General features: G+C 31.2%; 1 protein-coding gene across 5 annotated transcripts in view; it reads left to right on the top strand.

The window, feature by feature from the left end:
• Positions 1 to 26439, top strand: part of LOC114330927 (protein mesh) — a 160338-nt gene that overhangs the window by 41710 nt on the left and 92189 nt on the right. For 3 of the 5 annotated variants that reach the window (XM_028280405.2, XM_028280391.2, XM_028280383.2), the window contains 4 exons: positions 9882 to 10113; positions 16159 to 16283; positions 18234 to 18490; positions 24855 to 25161. In XM_028280405.2, the coding sequence (XP_028136206.2) occupies positions 9882 to 10113; positions 16159 to 16283; positions 18234 to 18490; positions 24855 to 25161 (921 nt within the window). Of the gene's footprint in view, positions 1 to 9857; positions 10114 to 16158; positions 16284 to 18233; positions 18491 to 24854; positions 25162 to 26439 lie in introns of all 5 variants that reach the window. The other 2 variants (XM_028280398.2, XM_028280375.2) reach the window with 1 other exon arrangement.

Raw genomic sequence — 26439 nt, 5'->3', positions numbered from 1 at the left:
CTCACTACTTACATACATTCAAAACGAACAATTTCTCAGGCAGTGAGAAAAGTCGGCCATTGAACTGAGAAATATTTTTTCTCACGGGTTCACCGCCGGTTTACATACATAGGATCGCCATTTCCATGGTAACATGCACAATACAAACACAATTATTCTTGTCAAATAAAATGTGTTCAAACTTGTCAAAACTTATCAAACATTACCTTTTAAGACTATTCAACTGTGAATTATAATTTTAAATAAATAAAGTATATAAATATTAAGAATATTAAATACCTTTGTGTATATATGTATTTTATTTCAATTTAGGCATATAATATACCTAAAAGCACCTAAATTATTTAATTTTGAAATTTGAACTCTTGACAAAAACGCATCCATAGAAAAAGTACAGTGTACAACACGAGAGAAAATGACATATTTCTCTCTCGCTTGATTTGCGGCACTCGCCTCGTGCCTCGACTCGTGCCAACAAACTTCTGCACTCGTGAGAAATACGTTTCTTTTTCTCTCTTGTTGTACAATATACTATTGTATAATGGTATAAAAAAGTTTTATTAAAAAACATTAAAAGTTATCCAAAAGGATTTGCAAAACATTTTCAATCTGGATCAGATCATCCTCAGTGCGTTCTGCTTAGTACAAGGAACTAGCAACATTTTGAAATAGGTTACATCGAGTATTATGGTTTACATGTAACATGGTTTACATGTAACATGGTTTACATTATGTAAACCATAATACTCGATGTAACCTATTTCAAAAAGTATTCGAGTATTATGGTTTACATAATGTAAACCATGTTACATGTAAACCATGTTACATGTAAACCATAATACTGGCTATTTCATGTTACATGTAAACCATAATACTGGCTATTTCAAAATGTTGCTAGTTTCTTGTACTAAGCAGAACGCACTGAGGATGATCTGATCCAGATTGAAAACGTTTTGCAAATCCCTTAATGTAAACCATGTTACATGTAAACCATAATACTCTTCTTCTTCTTCTTCTTCTTTTTCTTCTTCTTCTTCTTCTTCTTCTTCTTCTTCCTCTTTATAAGCAATTCTGCTTGTTCATTGGTGGATTGATACCTCTATGGAAGGTTGTCACTCCATCTTTTGCGCGGTCGGCCGATACTTCTTCTACCGATTGGTGATTTATCTCGTGCTATTTTGACCACACGTGTTTCCCCCATTCTGGTTATATGGTTGTTCCATTCTTTTTTTCTATTTAGTGTCCATTCGTTTATACACTGTACGTTATATTGTCTTCTAATATCTTCGCTTCTTTTTCGATCGCTCAGTGTATTTCCTGTAATTCTTCTCAGTACTCTCATCTCGGCCGTTTCCAATAGTCTTTGTATTGTGGCTGTATCGGGTCTTGTTTCTGATGCATATGTCATTATTGGTCTTACACGGGCTTTATAAATTCTTGACTTTATCTCAGTGTTAATATGTCGGTTTCGCTATATAGTGTTATTAAGGCATCCTGCCAATCTATTTGCTTTTTGTACTTGATTTCTCACTTCTTTGTCTAGGTCTCCGTAACTTGACAATATAATTCCAAGGTATTTTACTTTCATTACTTGTTCAATACTGATACCATCAATTTCTATTTTGCATCTAATTGGTTCTTTACTGATTACTATTGTTTTGGTTTTCTGAACCATAACACTCGATGTAACCTATTTCAAAAAGTTGCTAGTTTCTTGTACTAAGCAGAACGCACTAAGGATGATATGATCCAGATTGAAAACGTTTTGCAAATCCCTTTTGATGACTTTTAATGTTTTTTTAATAAAACTTTTTTATACCAATATACAAAGGAAGTTTTTACTTCTGTATGGTTTTTTTAATTATGGTATACAGCCAGCTACTGGGATTTTCCCATTGATTTTCTTGCTTTAATATACTGTTGAGTTACGTCGTTTGTTTTATTCTTTAATAATAATAATAATAACAACAACCCTATTTTATGTAAAAACTACGTATCATTTATACAGCGTGTCTACTTAAGTTGGAAACATATGAGAAACTTTTCAACGAAAACTTTTCGTTTATAAATTTGCAAAAGTCTGTGTGTTATTGCGTTGCCGCTCCTGCAATAGTCAGATCAGATTTATCGATGGATTCTTATGTAGTTTTTTCTTCTAAATCCAAATCTGAAAACGGCATTACGATATTTCTAACCGTCTTCGAGATAATCGACCTCAAAGTCTAAAATGTGACGTCACAATCCGATTATCTCCTACAGACGCACTAAACGTCAGCTCAAATGCTTGATTAGGAAGTAGGCTACTTTTTTTTTAAATCTCGATTTGCCAAGCATAGGTTATTTACATTTGAGTTTGACACTTCGTGAATGTCAAACTAAATTTTAAATTAAGTATTAATAAAACATCAATGACATTTGATAGTGAATTTAATTATTATATAAAATAAATAAGATGTTCGAAAATACAATTTGATTATAAATATTTTAAAAGCAATAATTTATTAACAGTTTTAAAAAGGTTTATACCAGTATAAATACGGCCGCCCCTTTAAGATAAATGGACTGTTCCATTTGCTATAAAATTAAAATATTATGTATACCTAGTCGTTCCCTAAACCCGACACAACTGGCTAGTGATTGTAGAAGGTAATTTTTTTGCTTTTTGAGAATTTTGCCGAAATTAGCAAAATTACTAATTATTTAGTAATAATTATTAACTATTTAGAAATTATTTTTTTGTCGAATTGGCAAAATTATTGACTAAAATCACTAGCCAGTATAGGGCTTTTCATTCACAGTCATTTGTTTCGAGCTTCTATCATGTGTCACATAATATTAATATATCTACGTCATACGCTATTGGTATATAACAATGATACAAACCAGAGACGTATGACGTAGTAATATTATGTGACACATGACAGAAGCTCGAAACAAATGACAATCGATGAAAAGCCCTATTGTGTCTGTGTACATCCTTCTAATGGAAAAAAATATTTGAAGATTTTTCTCAAATTATGGATACCAAGAACATTTTCATTTATAACTCTTTTATTTTTAATCTGACAAATAAAAGTTATTCTTCATAAAAAGCTCTTCTTGTTCTAAGATTTATGATGCAACCGTGTCCCAAAAATTAGGGGAACGGTCGAATATTTCGCGAACTAAACATCGGATGGAAAAACTGAAAAATACGTGTTCAATCATTTTCAAAAATCTATCCAATGACACCAAACACCAACTCCCACTACACCCCCTGGAGGTGGGGTGGGGGGTAACTTTAAAATCTTAAATGGAAACCCCTAGTTTTTCTTGCAGATTTGCATTCGTTACGTAAAAGTAAGCAACTTTTATGCAAGACATTTTTTCGAACTGTGGATAGATGGCGCTATAATTGGGAAAAACTATTTATCATGATACCATAGGTAAATTATAGAAACGGTCTAATATCTCGAGAAATACACTTCCAAATAAGAAACCAAAAAACAGGTTTTTAATATTTTTCGAAAACCTATCGATAAATACTAAACATTACCCTCCAACCCACCCTCTGGAGGTGTGGTGGGGGTAACTTTAAAATCTTAAATAGCAACCCCCACTTTTTATTGCAGATTCGAATTCGTCATGAAAAATTAAGCAACATTTATTCGAAACATTTTTTAAAAATGCTGATAGATGGCGCTAATAAATCGTATTTTTCCAATTAAAGCGCCATCTATCAACAATTCTAAAAAATGTTTCGAATAAATGTTGCATAGATTTTCATGACAAATCCGAATCTGTAATAAAAAGTCGGGGTTGCTATTTAATATTTTAAAGTTACCCCCACCCCACCTCCAGAGGGGTGGGTTGGAGGGTCATGTTTAGTGTTATTCGATAGGTTTTCGAAAAGTATTAAAAAAATTTGTTTGGTTTCTCATTTGGAAGTGTATTTCTCGAGATATTAGACCATTTCTATAATTTACCCATGGTCTCAGGATAAATCGTTTTTCCCAATTATAGCGCCATCTATCCACAGTTCGAAAAAATGTCTTGAATAAAAGTTGCCTACTTTTACGTAACGAATCTAAATCTGCAAGAAAATCTAGAGGTTTCCATTTGAGATTTTAAAGTTATCCCCCACCCCACCTCCAGGGGGTGTAGTGGAGGTTGGTGTTTGGTGTCATTGGATAGATTTTTGAAAATGATTGAACACGTATTTTTCAGTTTTTCGATCCGATGTTCAGTTCGCGAAATATTCGACCGTTCCACTACTTTTGGGACACCTTGTATAAAATTTTATTAATTTTATACGAGGTATATAAAAATATAAATTTAGATTAAGAGTAAACTACCTTTATAGTTCATAACATTTAAATTAGAATGATATAATTGCACATTAAAACATAATTATTAATTCTAAACTACTTTTCATAATAGAAATTTTCCATATTATGAATTAAAATACGTAAATATACAAAGTTTTCGCTATGACAATGCTCGCATTTTCAGCTTGTTTATTATTAATTTACGAAAAAAAATTATTCTTTGTAAAAAGTTCTGCATGCCCCAAAACCTAACATTCAATCATCAGATATCAAATTTTCTCAATATTATACGAGTTATGTCAAAAAATATGAATTTCGGTCAAGGGTAAAGTACCTTTATTTCTCTCAATATCGAAAATTCTTATGATAAAAAGTTGTTTGGAATTAAAAACTAAGATCAAATATGCAATTACATGCTTCTAATTGAAAAAAAAAAAATAAAATTTTTTCTCAAATTTATGGATACCCAACATCGTTTTTAATTATTACAAATATGATAACTCGTTTATTATTCATTTTACGAAAAAAAGTTATTCTTCATAAAAAGCTTTGCATGGTCTAAAATCTAAGACACAACCATGATATATCAACTTTTATTAATTTTATACGAGGTGTGTCAAAAAATATGAAATTCGCTCAAAATTATAGTACCTTTATATTTCACAATTGGAAGGAATAATCAGGAAAAGCAGATTAAACATGCAAGAAACGATATTTAAAAACGGCCACCAATGCATAGCATTTGCAGATGATCTGACGCTATTAGCAACAAGCAAAAAAGAACTACAAAAGTTAATGAAAAACATAATAACAGAAGCCAAAAAATTCGGACTTAAAATAAATGAAGAGAAGGCATGAAATAAATGAAGAAGTATATGATAATGGGAGAGATCCAAAAAGAAAAAGAGAATAACATCATAGTACAAATAGATGGAGAAAAAACATAATCGTTCAAAAGAGCCAAAGAGATTATTTACCTGGGAGATAAAATAGATAAGGGAAAATGAAAATGTAGTATGTCAATAAAATAGATGAAAATGGTCATGAAGAAGGGGAGATAAAGGCAAGAATAGCCAAAGGAAATAAAAAATATGGAGCATTACGCACATAATTGAAATCCAAATACGTATCAAGAAAAACAAAAATAAGAATTTATAAGACTGTTATCAGACCTACAGTAACATACGCATGCGAAACATGGGTGCTCAAAAAGTCAGAAACAGACCTTTTAGAAAGATGAGAGAGAAAATGCAACGAGCAATATATGGAGGTGTGAAAATAGAAGGTCAGTAGAGAAGACGAACCAATAAAGAATTGGAAGAACAATATCAAGAGCCAACGATTACGACGACGATCAAAGCACAGAGAATACGATACTTGGGGCACATCGAGAGAATGGGAAGTAAACGAATGCCAAAAATGGTACTTTCACGAAGACCAATACAAAAAAGGAGGAAAGGCAGGCCAAGGAAAATATGAAAGGACAGTGTGTACGAAGACTTGAAGAAAAGTAACATTGAGAGATGGAAAGAACTAGCATTGGACAGAAGGAGATGGAGAGAGGTGGTGAAGGAGTGTATAAAAAGACTGAAGTGTAATTAAATAAAATTTATAAGTTTTATAAGTTATTTAAGTTATATTAAGTTATTTAGTATATTATTTATGTAATCAGAAATGTAAACATTTTAGCCCTAGGCCTACAAGGCCTGTTGCGCTTAATAAATATTATATTTCACAATATTTCAATTAGAAGGATGTAATTGCATATTGAAACATAGTTTTTAATTCTAAACAACTTTTTTTAATAACCATTTTCAGTATTGTAAAAAATAAAGGTACTTTACTCTTGAGTGAAATTCATATTTTTTGACATACCTCGTATAAAATTAATAAAATGTGATATCTGATGATTGCATCTTCAGTCTTGGGACATACAGAGCATTTTATAAAGAATACCTTTATTTTCTTAAAAGTAATAATAAGAGGTATCGTATATGTGTAATAAATAAAATTGAAGTTTCAATAATCAATAAATTTGAGAGAAATTTGGAAAAATTTTTTTTCCAATTAGAAGCATGTAATTGCATATTTGATCTTAGTTTTTATTTCCAAACAACTTTTCATAATAAGAATTTTCGATATTGAGAGAAATAAAGGTACTTTACTCTTGAACGAAGTTCATATTTTTTGACATACCTCGTATAATATTGACAAAATTTGATATCTGATTATTGAATCTTAGGTTTTAGAGCATGCAGAACTTTTTATAAAGAATAACTTTTTTTCGTAAAATGAATAACAAAAAAGTTTCCCATATGTTTCCAACTTAAGTAGACACGCTGTATTATGTACTCTATAAAATGCAGAAATTCAAAATAATATAAAAATTTAGACCTTAATTATTATTACAATTTATGAATTAACATATTACGTAATCAGTTGTTTGCTTATTTTATATTTGTCTGTCATAATAATCCAGTCATTAACGGTAAAATATTGCAAAACCTTTAAATTTTAAAGAACCGCTTGGATTGACATGAAATTTGGCATACACACAGCTAACAAGTCAAAGAAAAAAAGTGATATTGTGCCGATATGTGCTTTTGCCCTGGGGGTGGTTTTCACCCCCTCTTGGGGGTTAAAAAATATTCGTCCAAACAAAGTCAGGAAATGGGTAAACTGGCTAATTTAAAGTAACTTTTGTTTTATAGAGTTTTTTCAATAAGTCAATACTTTTCGAGTTATTTGGCAGTGAATATGTTCATTTTTTCAACAAAATAACCACGCTTTTAGACGGTTTTTCGCAAATAACTCAAATTGTAAGTATTTTGTCGAAAAAGCATTCATAGCAAAAATATAGCCTATAAAAAATTTTAAAAAATAGTGAATATATCACGTTTTTTTATTTAGTAGAAGCAGAGTTATAGCTAATGAAATATAGGTTCATATTCGTCAAATTCCAAGTGGAATACTTTAACGTGAAATAACCAAAAATGAAGCACATTTCGGGGAAAACTCATTTAAACTTATTTAAAGTGTTTAAAAAAAGCTTCATTTTTGTTTTATAAAAAAAATTTCTAGCATCAAAATTAAACAAGTTACGCTCAAAATAAAGTTAGTCCCTTTTGGTTTTGGTAAAAAAATCGAGAAAATCACCCCCTAATTAGTATCTTAAATGAACTTAATCGTAACGACTTCACAAGTTTCTTGACTCGTGTATATATTGTTTATATGATCTGTAAGTTTCATCGGTTCAAAGTCCTTATTATTGAAACGGCTGTAGTTAAAAGGGGTTGAACGAGTCACTGATCACGAATGTATGCAAATTTAGAAACACCAAATCTTGATCAATTTTTGTCTAACAGAAAACCAAAAAAATACATGATATTCAGACAAGTAAATCTGACTTTTTTTGTATTTCGAAACTTTTGGTATCTCTAACAAATTTTTAAGTTATTTTGAAAAAAAGCATATTTTTCAAAATTTAAATTTTTAAAAATTTTTACCCAATATAAGTAAAATAATTTATGGAGCGGCAACGATTAATTTCATTTAAGTTGCTAATTAGGGGGTGGTCTTCCCGATTTTTTTTTGCAAAAACAAAAGGGACCAACTTTATTTTGAGCGTAACTTGCTTAAATTTAATGCTAGAAACTTTTCGTAAAAACAGAAATAAAGCTTTTCTTAAACAATTTAAAAAAGTTAAAATGGTTTTTTGTCCAAAAAGTGCTTAATTTTTTGGATATTTCACGTCGAAATATTCGATTTGAAATTTGGTGAATATGAATCTATATTTCATTGGCTATAACTCTGGTTCTACGAGATCCAGAGACCTAACACGTACACCATTTTTTTTACTTTTTTATAGGCTATATTTTTGCTAAGAACGGTTTTTTCGACAAAATACTTACTTTTTGAGTTATTTGCGAAAAACCGTCTACAAATGTGGTTATTTTGTTGAAAAATGAACATATTCACTCGCAAATAACTCGAAAAGTGTTGACTTGGCGAAAAAGCTCTATAGAACAAAAGTTACTTAAAATTAGTCAGTTTACCCATGTCCGGAGTTAATTTGGACATATATTTTTTTACCCCCAAGAGGGGGTGAAAGTCACTCCCAGGGCAAAAGCACACGTCGGCACAATATCACTTTTTTTCTTTGACATGTAAGTTATGCGTATGCCAAATTTCATGTCCATCCAAGCGGTTCTTTAAAATTTAGAGCAAAAACCGTGAAAGAATGGACTATAATAAATATAATATAATGTCAGACCAATCAAATACACTGTTGTTCTGAAGCTATTTCCTTGTGGCATTTTTATGATTAATTATTTATATGGGAAATAAGCCACAATTAAAATGAAAAAAATAATTTTATTAACGTTTCGACGCCCAAATCGGGTGCCGTTGTCAAAATACAAAATATTACTAAAATAAACTAAAGTGTTGTTGCTAAGCAAAAAAAATTCTTCTAATAATTTATTTAATCTCACTCATTTATATTGGCAATTCAGACATATATTATACATTTTAAAGTAGAAGACTTTAAAATGATATTGCCAATATTTATGAGTTGCGTTCCTGGGACGACTTACTGAAAGATAGTTCATTCGATTACATGAAATTAACCCCAACTCAAGAATATCCGTCATAAAAAATTATAGCATGTGATATGTCTTTAAAAAGACAACCAAATGCAACGACAGTAAAATTCTCGCGTTAGAGACTTCATAGTAAATCACAAGGGAAAACCAGGAAAAACCCTGTGATACTATCCCGACATCGTAAGTATTTGGTCTTACATTAATTTACTCTCAAAAAATAATACCAAATTCTGACTTGTAACATGTTTAAATTATAAATATTATTAATAATACTAGATATATAAGTAATACTAAAATATAAAATATGTACTAGCTCGATATTATTGACTTACTAATCTTGGTATTTTCTTTCTATTGACTTCCTCTTTCAGTATGGGTAACCACATCCTACTGCATTCTATAATTGTTATAATATTTATAATTGTTATTATAATTCTTATAATTGCCAATATAAATGAGTGAGATTAAATAAATTATTAGAAGAATTTTTTTTGCTTAGCAACAACACTTTAGTTTATTTTAGTAATATTTTGTATTTTGACAACGGCACCCGATTTGGGCGTCGAAACGTTAATAAAATTATTTTTTTCATTTTAATTGTGGCTTATTTCCCATATAAATAATTAATCAAATACACTGCTCAAAATGATCAAATCTTACTAAGAGTCGTGTCAGTTTTTTAGGAACCAGCTGTATATACTTCTTTAGGTGGGTGTATGTATGTAAAGGGAAAAAATCTATACTTGTGACTTGTCAAACTTTCTTTTTTCTTTTTAAGATTTTTATAAAATAAAAATTTCTAACTTTCTTATTTGCATGGTGAAATCGGTTCTTCAGATTCTTCCGACAATTTCTGCTAATATGGGCTACACTGAGATGCTTAAAGCGCTTTGTCAGTCGAAATTATGTGTATAAAGATAATAAATAATATTCATTTGAATCTCAGTCACTACAGAAAAATATCTTCCAGATCCTATGACCTCAGACACAGCTCCACCAGACACTGACCAACGAGGAGGAGGAGGAACTCCATACACTATATCAGAACCGAGACTGGCAGAAATAAGGAAACATTTTATGTACCCATTTTTCGATAAAGGAGGCAGTGATAATAACTTGGGAGATTTCCAAAAGGACATTCAATCTTCCATTCCTCAGGTGCACAAGAATTTAAACTTCCAGTTGCCTTTCTTTGGATTCAGGTAGAGTAATAATTCAGAATTTTTTATTATTTTCGCAGTTTTCTTACAGTATATACATAGGTATAGGTAACATTACATGAAAAATAATCGTGTTTTTTAAAGGGGTTCAAAACGCAAAAAATATACAGGATGTTTCATTTGAAATAAGAAAGTTCATGAGTTTTCCATAAAAACGGAAAATCTGACAACAATGTTAATACCACCCAAATATCGGCCGCATCACAAGGTTCCATATATAAAACTCACTCTGTATATTAATATAGTATAAGAATAGAGAATAGATAATAATAATTTTAATAAATTTTTAATAAATTTTTTACGAAAGGTCGGGAGTTCGAATCCTACCAGAGGCAGAAATTTTTTATTTATTATAAATTAATAAATGGAAAATAGTTTCTGTCCTTGTGGGATCGGTACTCACCGGAGGGACCGCAGACGTTCGGAAACAATTAGCGTCTCTTTGTAAAGACAATGACGTCGACTTTGCAAAGTAACAAGACACTTACTCAACACACACACTACACATTACTCCCCTGACTTAGTGATAAGTTATACAATTACGTGGCTAAAGGTTCTAGTTCTAAACCAAAGCCAGAATCAGAGAAAAAAAAAATTTTGACGTTTAATAAATGCTTACAAAATGTCTCTGGTTATTGTATATAAATTGCTAGCTAAAATAACCAACAGATTAACTTCTACATTACACCTACTCGGATAGCTACCATAGACCATGCATAGATGATGCAGGGATCATGCAGACCAAGGTCTTCCCGTATTAGGATTATATGAGGTCTAAGTGTCTAAAGGGCTCACAAGTGGGCCCTATCCCGGTGTACCATACCATATTACTGGGGTCACCAATTAGCGGACCGCGGTCCGCATCCGGACCGTGAGCTAGTTTTGTGCGGACCGTCAATAAATTCAGAATATACCTAATGTTTGGCAATTTTGAAAATGTTTGGCCATGAAATTGTGTACTATGCTTGGCTCAACTTATGTGTTCGAAGCCGCTTTATCAAGAATGAACTTTATTAAAAATCGGTAGAGATCTCACTTAACAGATGAAAATCTCAACTCCCTAATGAGACTCAGTTGCACTAAACTTACTCCAAACTTCAGACAGGTTGTACATAAAAAAATGTCATTTTTCTCTCTGATTGTAAAGAGTTTTCCCCCTTATTGTTATACTTACTAATCTTTAATTTTGAAATTAAGTAAGCTGTAATATAAAATTGTCATGTGCATTTTTTATATTCGTTTCCTCTCTACTACATATTAGTCCTGTCGCCAGTAGGGGTACAACGGCCTCCTTAATTCAGATGGACTTACCCAAGTTTTCTTTATGTATTTTGACCCGTAGAACACGAATTTTTTGGGTAACAGTCGATCCGGATGTCGATAAGATTGTTATAAACAAAGAACTTCAGGAATCACATAACAGCGACTTTTCGGAAAACAAAACATTTTTTTCGTTTTTCGTTTTTCGTAGGATGCATAGTTTTCGACATAAACGCGGTTGAACTTTCAAAAAATCGAAAAATTGAAATTTTTGAACCCGAATAACTTTTGATTGAAAAATAAAATAGCAATTCTGCTTACCGCATTTGAAAGAACAAGTCAAATTCTATCGGTTTTGATTATTTTCATTGCTAAAAAATAATTTTTTTATTGTTAAACAAAGCTATAAACACATAGTGGTTGAATGATGTTTTCAATGCATTTCTAATTTGAAATCGAACGAGTAGGCGCGCATACAGAGTTTCTACGTATATTACGTAAATTAAAACGCATGCATTGGGCACGGGAAACACTATGTGTTTATAGCTTTGTTTAACAAATAAAAACTTAATTTTTAGCAACGCAAATAATCAAAACCGATAGAATTTGACTTGAACTTTCAAATGCAGTAAGCAGAATTGCTACTTTATTTTTTAATCAAAAGTTATTCCGGTTCAAAAATTGCACTTTTTCGATTTTTTGGAAGTTCAACCGCGTTTATCTCGAAAACTATGCATCCTACGAAAAAACTTGTAAGATCATTTTTTGCTGAGAATCCCCCAAAAAATACAAAAATATCTTTTGTTTTGCGAAAAATCGCTGCTATGTAATTCCTCAAGTTCATTGTTTATAACAATCTTATCGACATCCGGATCAACTGTTACCCAAAAAATTCGTGTTCTACGGGTCAAAATACATAAAAAAAACTTGGGTAAGTCCATCTGAATTAAGGAGGCCGCTGTACCCCCCTGGCGACAGAACTATATTATGTTAAGCAGGAGTACTTTTCAGATGTGCATTTAATTAAAATAATTTTCAGATTTAATAAGTTTGCAACAAACACCTTGCATTGAAACTAATGTAGAAAAGATAACAGACATGGTAATTAGCATTTTGTACTATGATTATTTATTTTAAATTCCTCAGTTTCCTTTCTACAAAAAAATGTTTAAAAACGTCAATAGAATTCAAAATATAAATTCCTAATTTTTAAAATATTCTCAGTAACAATTTACAATACTGGTGTTTTCAAAATATACTGATAATAACATCAAAACAGTACACAATGAATTCCTTTTTTATTTATTGTACCAGGAAAACTTACAGAAAAGTATGCAGTAACCAAAAGACAATCAGATATTATTGGTTTTTCTTTCCATATTAGTCCATGTGTGAGGCCACTTTCGTATGAAAAATGTTTCTGACTCGATTTCTTTGCGGATTCCTGTTCAAAAATGTCCTCTTTAAACGAATCAGAAGAGTGCCGGGTGAAACAATTTTTTAAGCAAATTTAAAATTACTTTTTTACGTCGAAAAATGTATTTTTAGGTTTCTTGGATAATTATAAACAATAAATAGTCTGGGCTGATTATCGGAGAATAGGCCATTTTTGGGAAAAGTTATTTACCAGCAATTTTATTGCTGGAATCGAATTATAAGATCCTATATATTAATAATATAGGTATGCAAAGTCCTCAGATAGTGTGCTACTTTTTTTATAAACAAAATGGCGCCCGAATATCGTGTTTTTTTCAATTATTGCTCTAGAACTCCGAAGATTTTAACTTTACAACAAAAATACTCAAATAAAAATTCACCGTGATTAAATTCTGCATAGAGACGTGTTTTTCCCGATCAGCTCCGACGAAAATTTTCCTCGGAAAATGCGGGTTTTCCCAACAAAATTTTTAATTTTCAAATAAAGTTTTAGGTAAGTAATTATTTACCAATAATTAAATAGTTTGGTGACTTAAAAGCCTTCTTAGTTAAGATTATATTTCCAGAAGCTGGTGAAAATTAAACGAATATTTTAGCAACAATTCAATTATTAATTAATAATTTACGGTCGCAATAATAACCAAAATAATTATGATGCACTGATCAAACTTTGAAATCTTATAAAGATGAGATGCCTATTTAACATTTTGTCGACAAAATATAAATTTTTTATTTTTTTTGCATAATCTTTAAATGTTTAAAAAAAATAGTTATAAACAAATTAACGTTTCTCAGAAAGTTTTTATTATATTATAATTTTAAAAAATAGCTAAAATGCGCATTTCAAATATCTTGAAGATGAATGCTTTAAAACTTTTTTGCAATCATTTGAAAAAAAGTTATGAGACAGCAAAATAAACATACGATTACTACGGTGTTAATAATTTTTTTTAATTCTTTCAAAGCGCAGAAGTGAGCTTAAAGTACAAGCTAATTATTTATAAAACAATATCGATTATCAGCTTAATTGTTATATTTTAATTAAAGATTATAAATATATTTTTTTGTAATTTACACGCGCGAAAGTAGAATAATACAGTACCGTAGCTACCCGCCCACATACACAACTCGCGCGAGTTTAAGCGTGTCAGTCGCTTCGAGTGAACATTTTATCTCCGGCTCTGTATCAAGCCTACTTTCGCGCTAAAAATTACAAAAAAAAAAGTATTTTTAATCTTTGATTAAAATATAACCATTGCACTAATTTTTGACATTCTTTGTGAGTAATTAAATTGTACCATAGACTCACTTTTAAGCTTTGAAACAATTAAAACAAATTATAAACAACCGAGATTTCGTATATTTACTTTGCTGTTTCCTAACTTTTTTGCAAATGGTTGGAAAAATTTTTTAAACCATTCATTTTCAAGACCTATGAAATACGCATTTTAATTATTTTTTAAAATTAGAATATAATAAACAATTTCTAAGAAATGTTAATTTGTTTATAACAATTTTTTTTAAACATTTAAAGATTATGCAAAAAAATGAAAAATTTATATTTTGTCGACAAAATATTAAATAGTCATCACACCTTTATAACCTTTCTAAGTTTGATCAATGTCTCATGATTATTTTGGTTGCTATTGCGACTGTAAATTGTTAATTAACAATTGAATTGTTGTTAAAATATTCGTTTCATTTTAACTGGCTTCTGAATTTATAATCTATACCACGAAAGCTTTAACTTCACCAAGCTATATAATTATTGATAAATAATTACGGGCCCAAAAAATTTATTTGAAACTTCGAGATTTTGTTGGAAAAACCCACGTTTTCCGAGGAAAATTTTCGTCGGAGCAAATCGGGAAAAACATGCCTCTATGTATAATTAAATTGGGGTGAATTTTTATTTGAGTATTTTTGGTGTAAAGTTAAAATCTTCGGAGTTATAGAGCAATAATTGAAAAAAATACGATTTATTGGCGCCATTTTGTTTATAAAAAAAAGTAGCACACTATCTGTGGACTTTGCATACCTATATTAATAATATATAGGATCTTATAATTCGATTAGAGCAATAAAATTGCTGGTAAATAACTTTTCTTTGTACTTTACTAATTAGACCAACGTATTATAACTATTTTTTTTTTCAAAATTTAAAGATTATGCAAAAAAAAGAAAAATTTATATTTTGTAGATAAAATATTAAACAAGCATCTCATCTTTATAATCTTTATAGGTTTGATCAATGCATCATGATTATTTTGGTTATTATTGCGATCGTAAATTGTTAATTAACAATTGAATTGTTGCTAAAATATTCGTTTAATTTTCACCAGCTTCTGGAATTACAATCTATACCAAGAAATCTTTGATATCACTAAGTTATTTAATTATTTATTGATAATTACTTACCTAAAACTTTATTTGAAAATTATAGTTTTTGTTAGGAAAACCCGCATTTTCCGAGGAAAATTTTCGTCGGAGCAAATCGTGAAAAACATATCTCTATGCAGAATTTAATTGCGGTGAATTTTTATTTGAGTGGTTTTGTTGTAAAGTTAAAATCTTCGGAGTTATAGAGCAATAATTGAAAAAAATACGATTTGTCGGCGCCATTTTGTTTATAAAAAAAGTAGCACACTATCTGCGGACTTTGCATACCTATATTATTAATATATAGGATCTTATAATTCGATTTCAGCAATAAAATTGCTGGTAAATAACTTTTCCATGAATTTTGCTAATTAGCCCAAAGTAAAAGGTCTCTTATCTATTTCTGAAAAGTTGATAGTTTTCTACTCATAAGCTATTTAAAATCTGATAAATGCGAAAATATTCATTTGCGATGCTTGAAAACTCTTAAGTTTTAATAAAATGACAGATCTTATTTATTTGAGATGACCCAAAAATGCTAAAAACATACTTTTGCTGACAAAATAGGTCATGTTTTAAATTTGTTAAAAAAGAATTAAACAATTTCTGACCAAAAATTTCGCGCGGCACCCTTCTGACTTGTTTATAGGGGATATTTTTTAACAAGAATCCACAAAGAAACCGAATCAGAACAGTCAGATACAGGCAGCATAAATCCGTACCCCGGAAGTGTCATAGGTTTTAAAAACGGGCCCTCGGGGAAACTAATTGGTGACCCCTGCCATATCATACCATAGGGAGGGTTCAATATTGGGTGTCTCACAGATAATAGAATAGAAAAATTTAAGAACTATTCTATTCGAACTAAATTGTAGCTAATAATTACAAAAACTTTAAACGCTAAATATTCTCTGAAATCAAAAAATTAAAACCGTTAAAATTTCTTTTTAGGTATAATTACACAAGAGTTTCAGTGAATGGGTATCTGGAATTCAGCGATCCACCTCCAAATTATGACTATCCATTAGTATTTCCAATTAAAGAATGGCCCAAAAAGAATGATCCTGCCTTTATTGGTGAGTAAACCAACAAATTTTATTAGTAAGAAATATTTTGCTTTACATTTGAACACATCTAGTATTCTCCTTTTCATGAACATTTTTCAGTGCGTCACAAATTATAGAAAAAAAGGTAAGTCCGTGATAATACACATTTATGACATTTATTCTAACGTGACATTTTAGTTAAATCTGACAGTTGTCAAATTTTATTTTCAATTTGGAATAAAACCAAATCAATTGTGTCTATTGCATTTATAAAATGGTATTTTCTTTTATTTGTATAGTCTTATAAATTGTACAGATTATATTGATAATATTATTATTTTATTTAATAAATAATTCTTTTTTGATTATGGCGCCATCTATCGACAACTAGAATAATCACCGAACTAGAATAATTACCGAAGTATTCCCAGACGTGCCTTTTTTTCTGTCACATACAATTTAATGCGTTAGAGAGAAATCGAAAAACTGTGACGCACTGAAAGATGATCATGAGAAAAAGAATATCAGAGTTTTACATGTTGAAACAAAATTCATATCGAATGCTTTTTTCCTGTCTAGAAAAACTGGGTATGTCGTTTGTCCTCTCGATAGCTTTTTGTCGATTATCCCATTGGTTGTAAAAATACGATTCTTTGTACATCTACGTGGTCTAAAATCACTTTAAGCTTCATCGAGTGTTGGGTCTATTAAACATTTCAGTTTCTTTTTTATTTATTTTTTTTTTCATATATTTTCATAACTGTACTAAGCAAGGTAATTCCTCTATAGTTATTGCAGTTCTTATTATAGCCTTTCTTCAGAATAGGTACAATCAAACCTATTTCACAGTCTGTAGGTACTTATTCCTCTTTCCAAGCTGTATTGAGTAATTTCAGTAGTTTTTGTTTTCCTGTGTCACTCATACGTTTAATCATTTCCGCCGTAATTTTATCATGTCCAGGAGCCTTTATATTTTTGAATTTTCTTATTGCATCTATTAATTCATCCTAACTTATAATGTTTTCTCTAATGACATATTCTTTATTATCGCTTTTTTCTTTTTGCAAACCTGTAGTGTCTTTTGTTTTCGTCTGTAAAAAGTTTTGGAAATATTTTTTTCATCTCTTCATTATTGTCTCTTCTTCTGTTAATAGGTCCCCGTTCTTTATCGAAGTTACTTATTTGTTTTTGTTGCCTCTTAGACGTTTTATAACTTTATATAACTGTCTTCTAATTTGTCTCCAAAATTTTTCCAGGATCGTTGTTTTGCTTCAAATATTACCTTTTTTACTATTTTCCTCAGTTCTTTACATTTGTTATAGTTTTCATCTGAGTATGTATTACTTAAAAATTGACTTCATTTTTCCTTCTTAATTGTATTTGAAGTCTAATTTCCACCATTTTGTTTTTTCTGTTATTTTTATTTCCACCACATATGTTTTCTTCTGTATTCAGTATTGTGTCTTTCAGTGTTTGCCATACATTCTCCACATTTTGTTTGTCCCAGTCTCTTATTTATATTTCTTCATTAATTGCTTCGGAAAATTTCTTGGCGTCTATTTTATTTTCAGTCGGTATGATTTTATCGTTTCATGCTGTTTAATTACACCACTTTTATTAAATTTTTCTTTTATTATTATTATTTCCTCTTTTCTTATTGCTACCAGCAGCTAATGGTCGTTGTTTATTTCGAGTCCACATATACCTCTCACATTAGTTGTTTTCTGTCTGTTTTCATATTCTGTCAGTATATTATACTTAGTGTATTACTTAGATTTCGACTTATAAGGACTTTTCGCCTCTACTATGCTCTTCGTTTGTATACTTTTTTATGCTTTTGTGCTTGTAGTAGGTCTTGGTAACAATTAAGTTATGCACTAGTCAATAATCGAGCAGTTTTCTGCCATTGTTTTTCAAATTGATTCCAATGCATTAGCATTAATAGTCTTCAGTACATTTTACACAAAATTATTTGTTTAGGCATTTTCTTCAGCAGATGCAGAATCGGTAATCTACGTGATGGAGACATTGATCAAAGAACACCCGGCGTCTATTTTAGAATGGAAAGAGATTTAAGAACGAGGCAAGACAGAATGGGTGTAGAAATTAGAGAAAGACTTAAGTGGGATATCAGAACAGGAGTCATTGGATCAGAAACATTCGATCCTAAGCACGCCGTTATTGTCACTTGGAAAAATGTTACTTTCACTGGAGGATTCGCTAATGCTAAATACAAGGTTAGTAACATAACATCTCATAACATTATTATACTTCTTAATGCCGACACCTAGTCTTGCTGTCGGCCGTATAAGTTATTATCTTTTCTTTAATAATTATCGATTGACAAACCGTGTGGGGGCAATGTTAAGGAAGGAACAAGCCGATTTTGGACCAAACCGATCATGCATAGGACCAAATTAGCTCACTTATAGTAATCGTAGAACAGTCTCAGGAATGTAACTCTCCTTTCTTTATATTCTTTATGGACTTCAAGAGAGCTTTCGGCACGCTCACACAAATGGCCTTATAGAAGGCACTGTAGTATGTACATAGAAATATTAGAAAAAAATAATAAATCTCATCAAAGAACTCTACAGTGACACAGAAAGCAAATCCTACACAACGATATAACATCTGACCCAATAGCTGTGCAAAATGTGGTAAAACAGGCAGTGCCGGATTAACCATTAGGCAAAGTAGGCAGTTGCCTAGGGGTCTAGACCCCAAAGGGGGCCTCCCAGCCATCGCAGGACCCAAAACGAAAACTATAAAATTGTTAAAATATAAAAATTTGCCAAATTTTTACCGTTACCCAACTGACAATATAATCTACACAATAGGTTTCTACGAGTTGTATCTGTTTTGAGTAATACCTACTAAAATATTTTTATACCTAAACCGTCCTAAACTGTTGAAAAACATTTCAGGTAACCTAGTAAATACAAGATTCTAGCAATATAAGTACCTACAATGGGGTAAGGTTATATCAACCATAATAAATTTATTTGAATTTGGACATTTGTCGCGTACATTCTATGAAGTTTTATAATTTTATTGTATATACTAAAACTTAATATTATTGGCGTTGGGTGGTTTTATTTAAACATCGATGGTTCTTTCAATCTAATATTTATATCGAAGTCATCTTTTGTTAGTTTGGTTTTGTTCTTTGGAAGAAAATAATTCTTATCGTGTAGTTAGGTGCAGTAGTTGATTTTATAAATTTGCACATCAGATTGATTAATATTTTATTCTAATAACTCTTCATTTTAAAGCAGTGCCAGGGCACTTTAATGACCTTAATTTTTGACTTAGTGTATTTATCTGTTGTGCTTACAATATTTCAACCAGGTAAGTTATTTTCAATAAAATGTATATAGTCCAGGGTAATACCTAAGGTTTTTTCCATGACACTTCAAGAGCAAGGACACTGAAGCGTTTTTCGACAAGTAATGCCTATAAGAGCAAATTGTAACTATTTCCTGCGTAGGATCTGGCGGCCATTTTTATTTATAAACAATTTAGTGTCAAAAAACGGCATTTTTCCTTTTTTTAAATCAATTGAAAACAGTAAAACTTATAGGTTTTAGTACAAACATCTTCGAGAGTATGGAAAAAGCTTTAAAATGAATTATTACAAAGTTTGATACACTCAGTTGATACTGAAAGTTTGATATACTAATGGATTATTACAAAGGTTAATATAATTGCGAAGAAGGTCAAAATTGCAAAAAAAATTAATTTCGCATAACTATTGTAAAAATGAATGTACAGCTTTGAAATTATTGTCAAATGAGGGTTCTTTGGTGCTTAATATGTGACAAAAATTTCAAAGCGATTCATTCAATTGTTTAAATTTTATTCAAATTGTTTATCCCAGAGAGCATTTTTTTGCAATAACATGTCAGAAAAAAAATGATGTTAGAACCAATCCACAATGAAAGAGCATGAGCTATATTTTCAACTTGGTTTAAAAAAAGTAAATAAAAAATGCATTTATTAGTAATAAATAATTATGCAAAAGTATCATCAATCTTTCTTTATAAACTTTATTTTTTTATAGAATAAATTATATACATTTATTAAAATTTTTTATCAATTATATATAAATAATATTACTTATTAGTTGTGCATCTAAAACAGAGTAAAAAATAGATTTTTTTAAAAAAGTTATTCAAAAAGTTTATAAGGAAAAATTGACGATACTTTTGCATAATTATTTATTACTAATAAATGCATTTTTTATTTACTGTTTTTAAACCAATTTGAAAGTCTAGCTCAGGCTCTTTCATTTGACACCTGTAAAATTTTCACCTATTAAGCAAAAAAGAACCCTCATTTGACAAAAATTTTAAAACTGTACACTAATTTTTATAATAGTTACTGTGAAACTATTTTTTTGCACTTTCGACTTTTTTCGCAATTATATTAACAATAATTAACTATTTAGATGGGAAATAAGCCACAATTAAATTGAAAAAATAATTGTGGCTTATTTTTATATTATATTATAATATTTTAAAAAATAATTTATTAACAATAAATGAGCATATCAAACTTTGTAATACGCCATTTTAAAGCTTTTTCCATACTCTCGAAGATGTTTATATTAGAAAAACCATATTTTCTATTGATTTGAAAAAAAGGAAAAAGGCCGTTTCTTGACACTAAATTGTTTATAACTAAAAATGGCCGCCAGACCCTACGCGGGAAATAGTTACAATTTGTTCTTATAGGTATTACCTGTCGAAAAAACGCTTTAGTACCTTGGATGTTGAAGTGTCACGAACATGGTATATTTTTGTCTTATTACCCTGGCCTAATATACAATCCCTGTAACGCTAATTACACACGCCGATTTTGGACGGTCGATTTTTATATCGACCTTCCAAATTCATATAGTGAACCACATGTGAGAAGAGGACATGGCACATAATGCACATACGCCGAACGGTGATCGACGGTCGTGCGTGTGTGTAACGTCCCATTCTCACATGTGGTTCACTATAGGAATTAGGAAGGCCGATATAAAATCGACCGTCCAAAATCGGCGTATGTGTGTAATTTTCACCATAACTTGCTTAATTTTGATGTTATTATTAAATATTTTAACTCATTCAAAATAAAATGAGTTTGTTGTTTTACATGGATGTCTACTGCGCGCCTACAAAGATGCTTCCCTGTGATTGGTCCGTTCGAAGCCAAGTTGTCATTCTACGCTATCTGAGTTGATACTTTTTATATAATCCCTTTTTTGTATTCGAATCACAGATTTTGCATTCGGATTTTGTATTCGGATCACAGTTTATTTTTGAATTTCTAAAGTAATTAAATTCAGTAAATTTTTGAAATATGAAGGAGGATCTGATTATTTACAGCTGACATTTCATCACTATCATCACTTGACTGACACAACATTGCAAAAGCAGTCTTTTTGTCATTCAAATTTCATTAACCTACTTCATTTGATAGTGGTTCTAGCTCGACTGACAGCGCAGATGACCTCGTTGCTATGTGCTGTCGACATCGACCGCGACTTAACTAGTAGCATCTACCGCGACCTACACCTCCACCGCGACCCACTTGTTCTGTTCTTACCCTTAAGGTGGTGCAGAGAGTGATGTTCAGGAAAGAATTAATACTTGTAATGTCTTCTTCTTCTTCTTCTTAAAGTGCCCTCTCCTCAATGGAGGTTGGCTACTAAAATTGCAAACTCTTCTCTGTCTTAAGCTGATCTTATTAGCTGTTCAAAATGTTCCTGTTTATTGTCGGATGTTTCTGAGTCACGATAGTCATTTCCATCCTAGTCCTCTCTTACGCTCGATATTTCCTTTCACTATAAGTTGAGCATATTGGTACTTATTATTTCTCAGTATGTGGCCTAGATATGATGTTTTTTTGACTTTCACTGTGTTGAAAAGTTGTCTTGCCTATTCTATCCAGCACTTCTTCGATTGAGGTATGCGATGTCCATGAAATTTTGAGGAATTTCCGGTAGATCCACATTTCAAACTCCTCCAGTTTATTTACGGTTGGTGTTTTAAGGGTCCATAGAAGGGTTGGTGTTTTAACTGCATAGAAATATCAACCAGACGTAGCATTTTGTTAAATGTAGTCGAATTTCGAGTTCTATTCGAGAATCACAAAGCAGTTTTTTTATTTTTTCGAAAGATTTTCTGGGCTGTTCTATTCTCGATCTTATTTCTAGATCAGGATTTAGGCTGCTATCGATCCAACATCCTAGGTATTTAAATCTATTAACCTGTTCTAAAATGTGCCCATTTATTTTGCAAGGTTGAGGTACCTTTTGATTTGTTCGAATTGACATCACTTTGGTTTTTTTTATTGTTTATGTTCATACCAAATTGCTCACAGATCGAGTTGGTCTTGTCGATGAGTCGTTGTAGACCCAATATGCGTAATAACATAATATGTAAATCCAGAATGTACCCAAATACAACGAAATTAAGAATTTTCAACACAAATGTACAAGCTGTATTGTTGTATGGCTGTGAAACGTAGAAGATATCAGCACCCGTAGCATTTTTTATTACTGAAAAATTGTAATTTCAGTAATGAAAAATTACGAAAAGTTCTTCATATATTTTGGCCTAATCGAATCTCGAATGATGATTTATGGAACCAAACAAACCAAGAAAATGTCATCAAGCAAATAAGGCGAAAAAATGGAGATGGGCCCAGCCCAGCACACTCCGAGAACCCACAGATGACATTGTTAGGACAGCACTGGATTGGAATAATCAGGGACGACGGAAAGTAGGCAGACCTAAGTGGACAAAGACAGCACTGCACGAAGGCTTGGCTTGAAATCAAAACACTAGCAAGAAATATAGTTAGTTGGAGACACTTCGAGGAAGCTCCAATCTTCCTCCTAAGAATCTCGGGAAAATATTATAACAAGACCAGCATATTACAATCACATCTTTAGTTTCTATTGACTGAATCACATTTAGAAACATTTGCAACCAATCTCATTGACTTTTCTAGTCCACTGAACATCTCCTTTTCATCTTTATCACTGGCGAAGCGTCCATGTAACCACTGTTACCATTGGTAACAGTTAAAAATCTTGCAAATAAATATGTATTTTATGACGATGAATAATTCCATTTATTATTTTATTTTATTTTTACCAATAGAAATATATTATTATATTATGTGTTAATAGTACCTAATTCAGTAAATAGCCAGACACACGAAAATATTGGCGAGTTTATGTGACTCAGTTGCACTTTATTATATTCTGTTACCAGTCTCATTTGTGGTGACAATGAATGGTTATCTCGCTGTCGCTCGGGCGGCTCGGGACCGGCTAGTACTGAAAATTTTGAAGGAGCGATGGGCGTAAGCGCGCTGTGTATATCAGGAGGGCTGTTACCAGATTTAAATTTGCTAACAGTACCTATAATAAAAAGTGTGCGTGCAGTTCACCATGGATGAGTGTCGCTGCGTAATCGATCAACTACTTGAAAAGTAATTCTGATTGAAAAATAAAATGAGATTATTGAAAATAAACGACTATTTTAAACAATTTAAAAAAGGAATTTAAAAAATTAGCTCGATATTTTAAATTTAGTTGGTACAGTGAAAATCCTTGGTTATGTGGTTGCAAGAAAAATAGACTGTATTGTTGGCCATGTCTTCTGGTTTTTACAGAAAAATGGGTGGCCCAGGTTCACGATTTAAATAGTTTTAGAGTTTTAAAAAAGAGACATGAAATTTCTCCATTACCTACATGTAAGATGTATACCCAATTTGATTCAGTTTGGCAAAACAAGAATCAAAAGTTCTCTTAACCAAGCATTTAAAGCAAATATTGCTAAACATATAATGAGTTTGTTAAAAAAATAAATAGGTACTCGTATATCCTTAGCTCACTTATAATAGATATTTATGTACCGTATGTTTTTTGGCCGAACAAGAATTAGCGTTTCGTGGTCATTTTGAGGGCGACGGCTCTGACATTCGAGGCAATTACAGGGAATTGTTAACATTAATTGCCAAAAAAGATCAAAAATTTTGCCAACATCTAGAAACATCAACTGTTTTTTCGAGAGTTTCAAGTGATATACAAAATGATATTATTGAAGCTATATGTATATACATTTAGCCATATCTTCATTTTTTTAAATAAGATTTTTTGCATCTGGTTTTGGTAACACTTTAGAAAAAGTCACGCGTCGCCACTGATCTTTATAGTTTTCTTTAAACTCAATATTTCAATAACATGTTACATCCCCTCTGTGGCTCAGTGGTAACAGCGCCTACCTTTGGACCTAAAGATGGGTGGAGAGATTTTTCATTTATAAATTAATAAAATAGTTTCTATTATTGTGGGATCGGTACTCACCGGAGGGACCGCAGACGTTCGGATACAATTAGCGTCTCTTTGCAAAGACATTGACGTCGACTTTGCTAAGTAACAAGATATTTACTCAACACAGTCACTACACATCACACTAGGTACCTGATTGGAAAAATCCACTGTGACATGCCAATGGCCATTAGTTGTCGAGGCATTAAGCTAAAAAAAATAACTTGTTATATTTTCATTTTTATTCACTGTTTCATTTGTAACAGACAAACACCTTCCAAATGGTTCTTGCAACTGACGAAGTCTTCACTTACGCGATGTTCAACTACCTCAACTTGGACTGGACCTCCCACACTGAAGCGGGTGGTGATTCCCAAAACGGGGAAGGTGGTGTCAGTGCCTATGTTGGTTTTAACGCTGGAAACGGTACCAGAAGCTACGAATACAATCCTTACAGTCAAGCTTCCGTCATTCGAGATCTCACTTCAGTTGGATTTGGAAATGGTTTTAAGGGAAGACATATTTTCCGTATAGACGAAGACATTTTGCTTGGATCGTGCAACAAAGATATAGGTAAGTTTAAGATTATCGGTTTCCATTAAATTGAACTTGCACCTATTATGGCAGTTAAATAGTAAAGTTCCAATATAAAAAAACAAACACAAGCTTCATTATCTCGATTTCCGGTTAATTAATGGTTAGAACGATAAAATCATAACGCGAATAGAGAGAAAGTAAGGATAACAGCATATTTATACAGGGTGTCCCGAAAAAATTGGTCATAAATTATTCCACAGATTCTGGGGTCAAAAATAGGTTGATTGAACCCCACTTACCTATATACAATAGTGCACACAAAAAAAGTTACAGCCCTTTAAATTTACAAAATGAAAATCGATCTTTTTTCATATATCGAAAACTCTTAGAGATTGTTGATTGAAAATAGACATGTGGCATTATTATGGCAGCAAAATCTTAAAAAAAAAAAGTAAAGTGAAATTTGTGCACCCCATAAAAATTTTATGGGGGTTTTGTTCACTTCAACCCCCCCAAACTTCTGTGTACGTTCCAATTAAATCATTATTGTGGCGCCATTAGTTAAAAACAATATTTTTAAAACTTTTGTGTCTCTTAGTACTTTTTCGATAAGCCAGTGTTTATCGAGATATTTTTAATATTTGTAGAATCCACCACATATTTGTACATGGTTAAGTACGATTTGTATATGGTTAAGTACGATTATAGACATGTTAATAATCTGAAAATTTATTTATAATTTACATTTTTAGGTATATTTTGAAAAAGAAGCCGCATCTCGATAAAAGGTGACTTATCAAAAAAAGACTAAGAGGCAAAAAAGTTTTAAAAACACTGTGTTTAACTAATGGTACCACAATAATAGTTTAGTTGGAACGTACACAAACATTTGGGGGGTTTAGGGGAACAAAATCCCCATAAAATTTTTATATAAATATATTAAAAAAGAAGCCGCATCTCGATAAAAACTGGCTTATCGAAAACATACTAAGAGGCAAAAAAGGTTTAAAAACGTTGTGTTTAACTAATGGTACCAAAATAATGAGTTAATTGGAACGTACACAAAAGTTTGGGGGGGTTGAAGGGAACAAAACCCCCATAAATTTTTTATGTGGTGGACAAATTTCACTATAATTATGCTTTAAGAATAGATGTTCCTGCCATAAGAATGGTACATCTCCATTTTCAATAAAAAATCTCTAATAGTTTTCGATATATTGAAAAAAATCGATTTTCATTTTGTAACTTCAAAGGGCTGTAACTTTTTTTATGAGCACATTTGTAAGGTAAGTTAGGTTCAATCGAACTATTTGT

This window comes from Diabrotica virgifera, chromosome 5, assembly GCF_917563875.1.
Source record: "Diabrotica virgifera virgifera chromosome 5, PGI_DIABVI_V3a".
In the NCBI taxonomy this organism is placed as follows: Eukaryota; Metazoa; Arthropoda; class Insecta; order Coleoptera; family Chrysomelidae; genus Diabrotica; species Diabrotica virgifera.
Note: the sequence above shows the minus strand (reverse complement) of the source record. Positions and strands in the feature narration are given on the sequence as shown.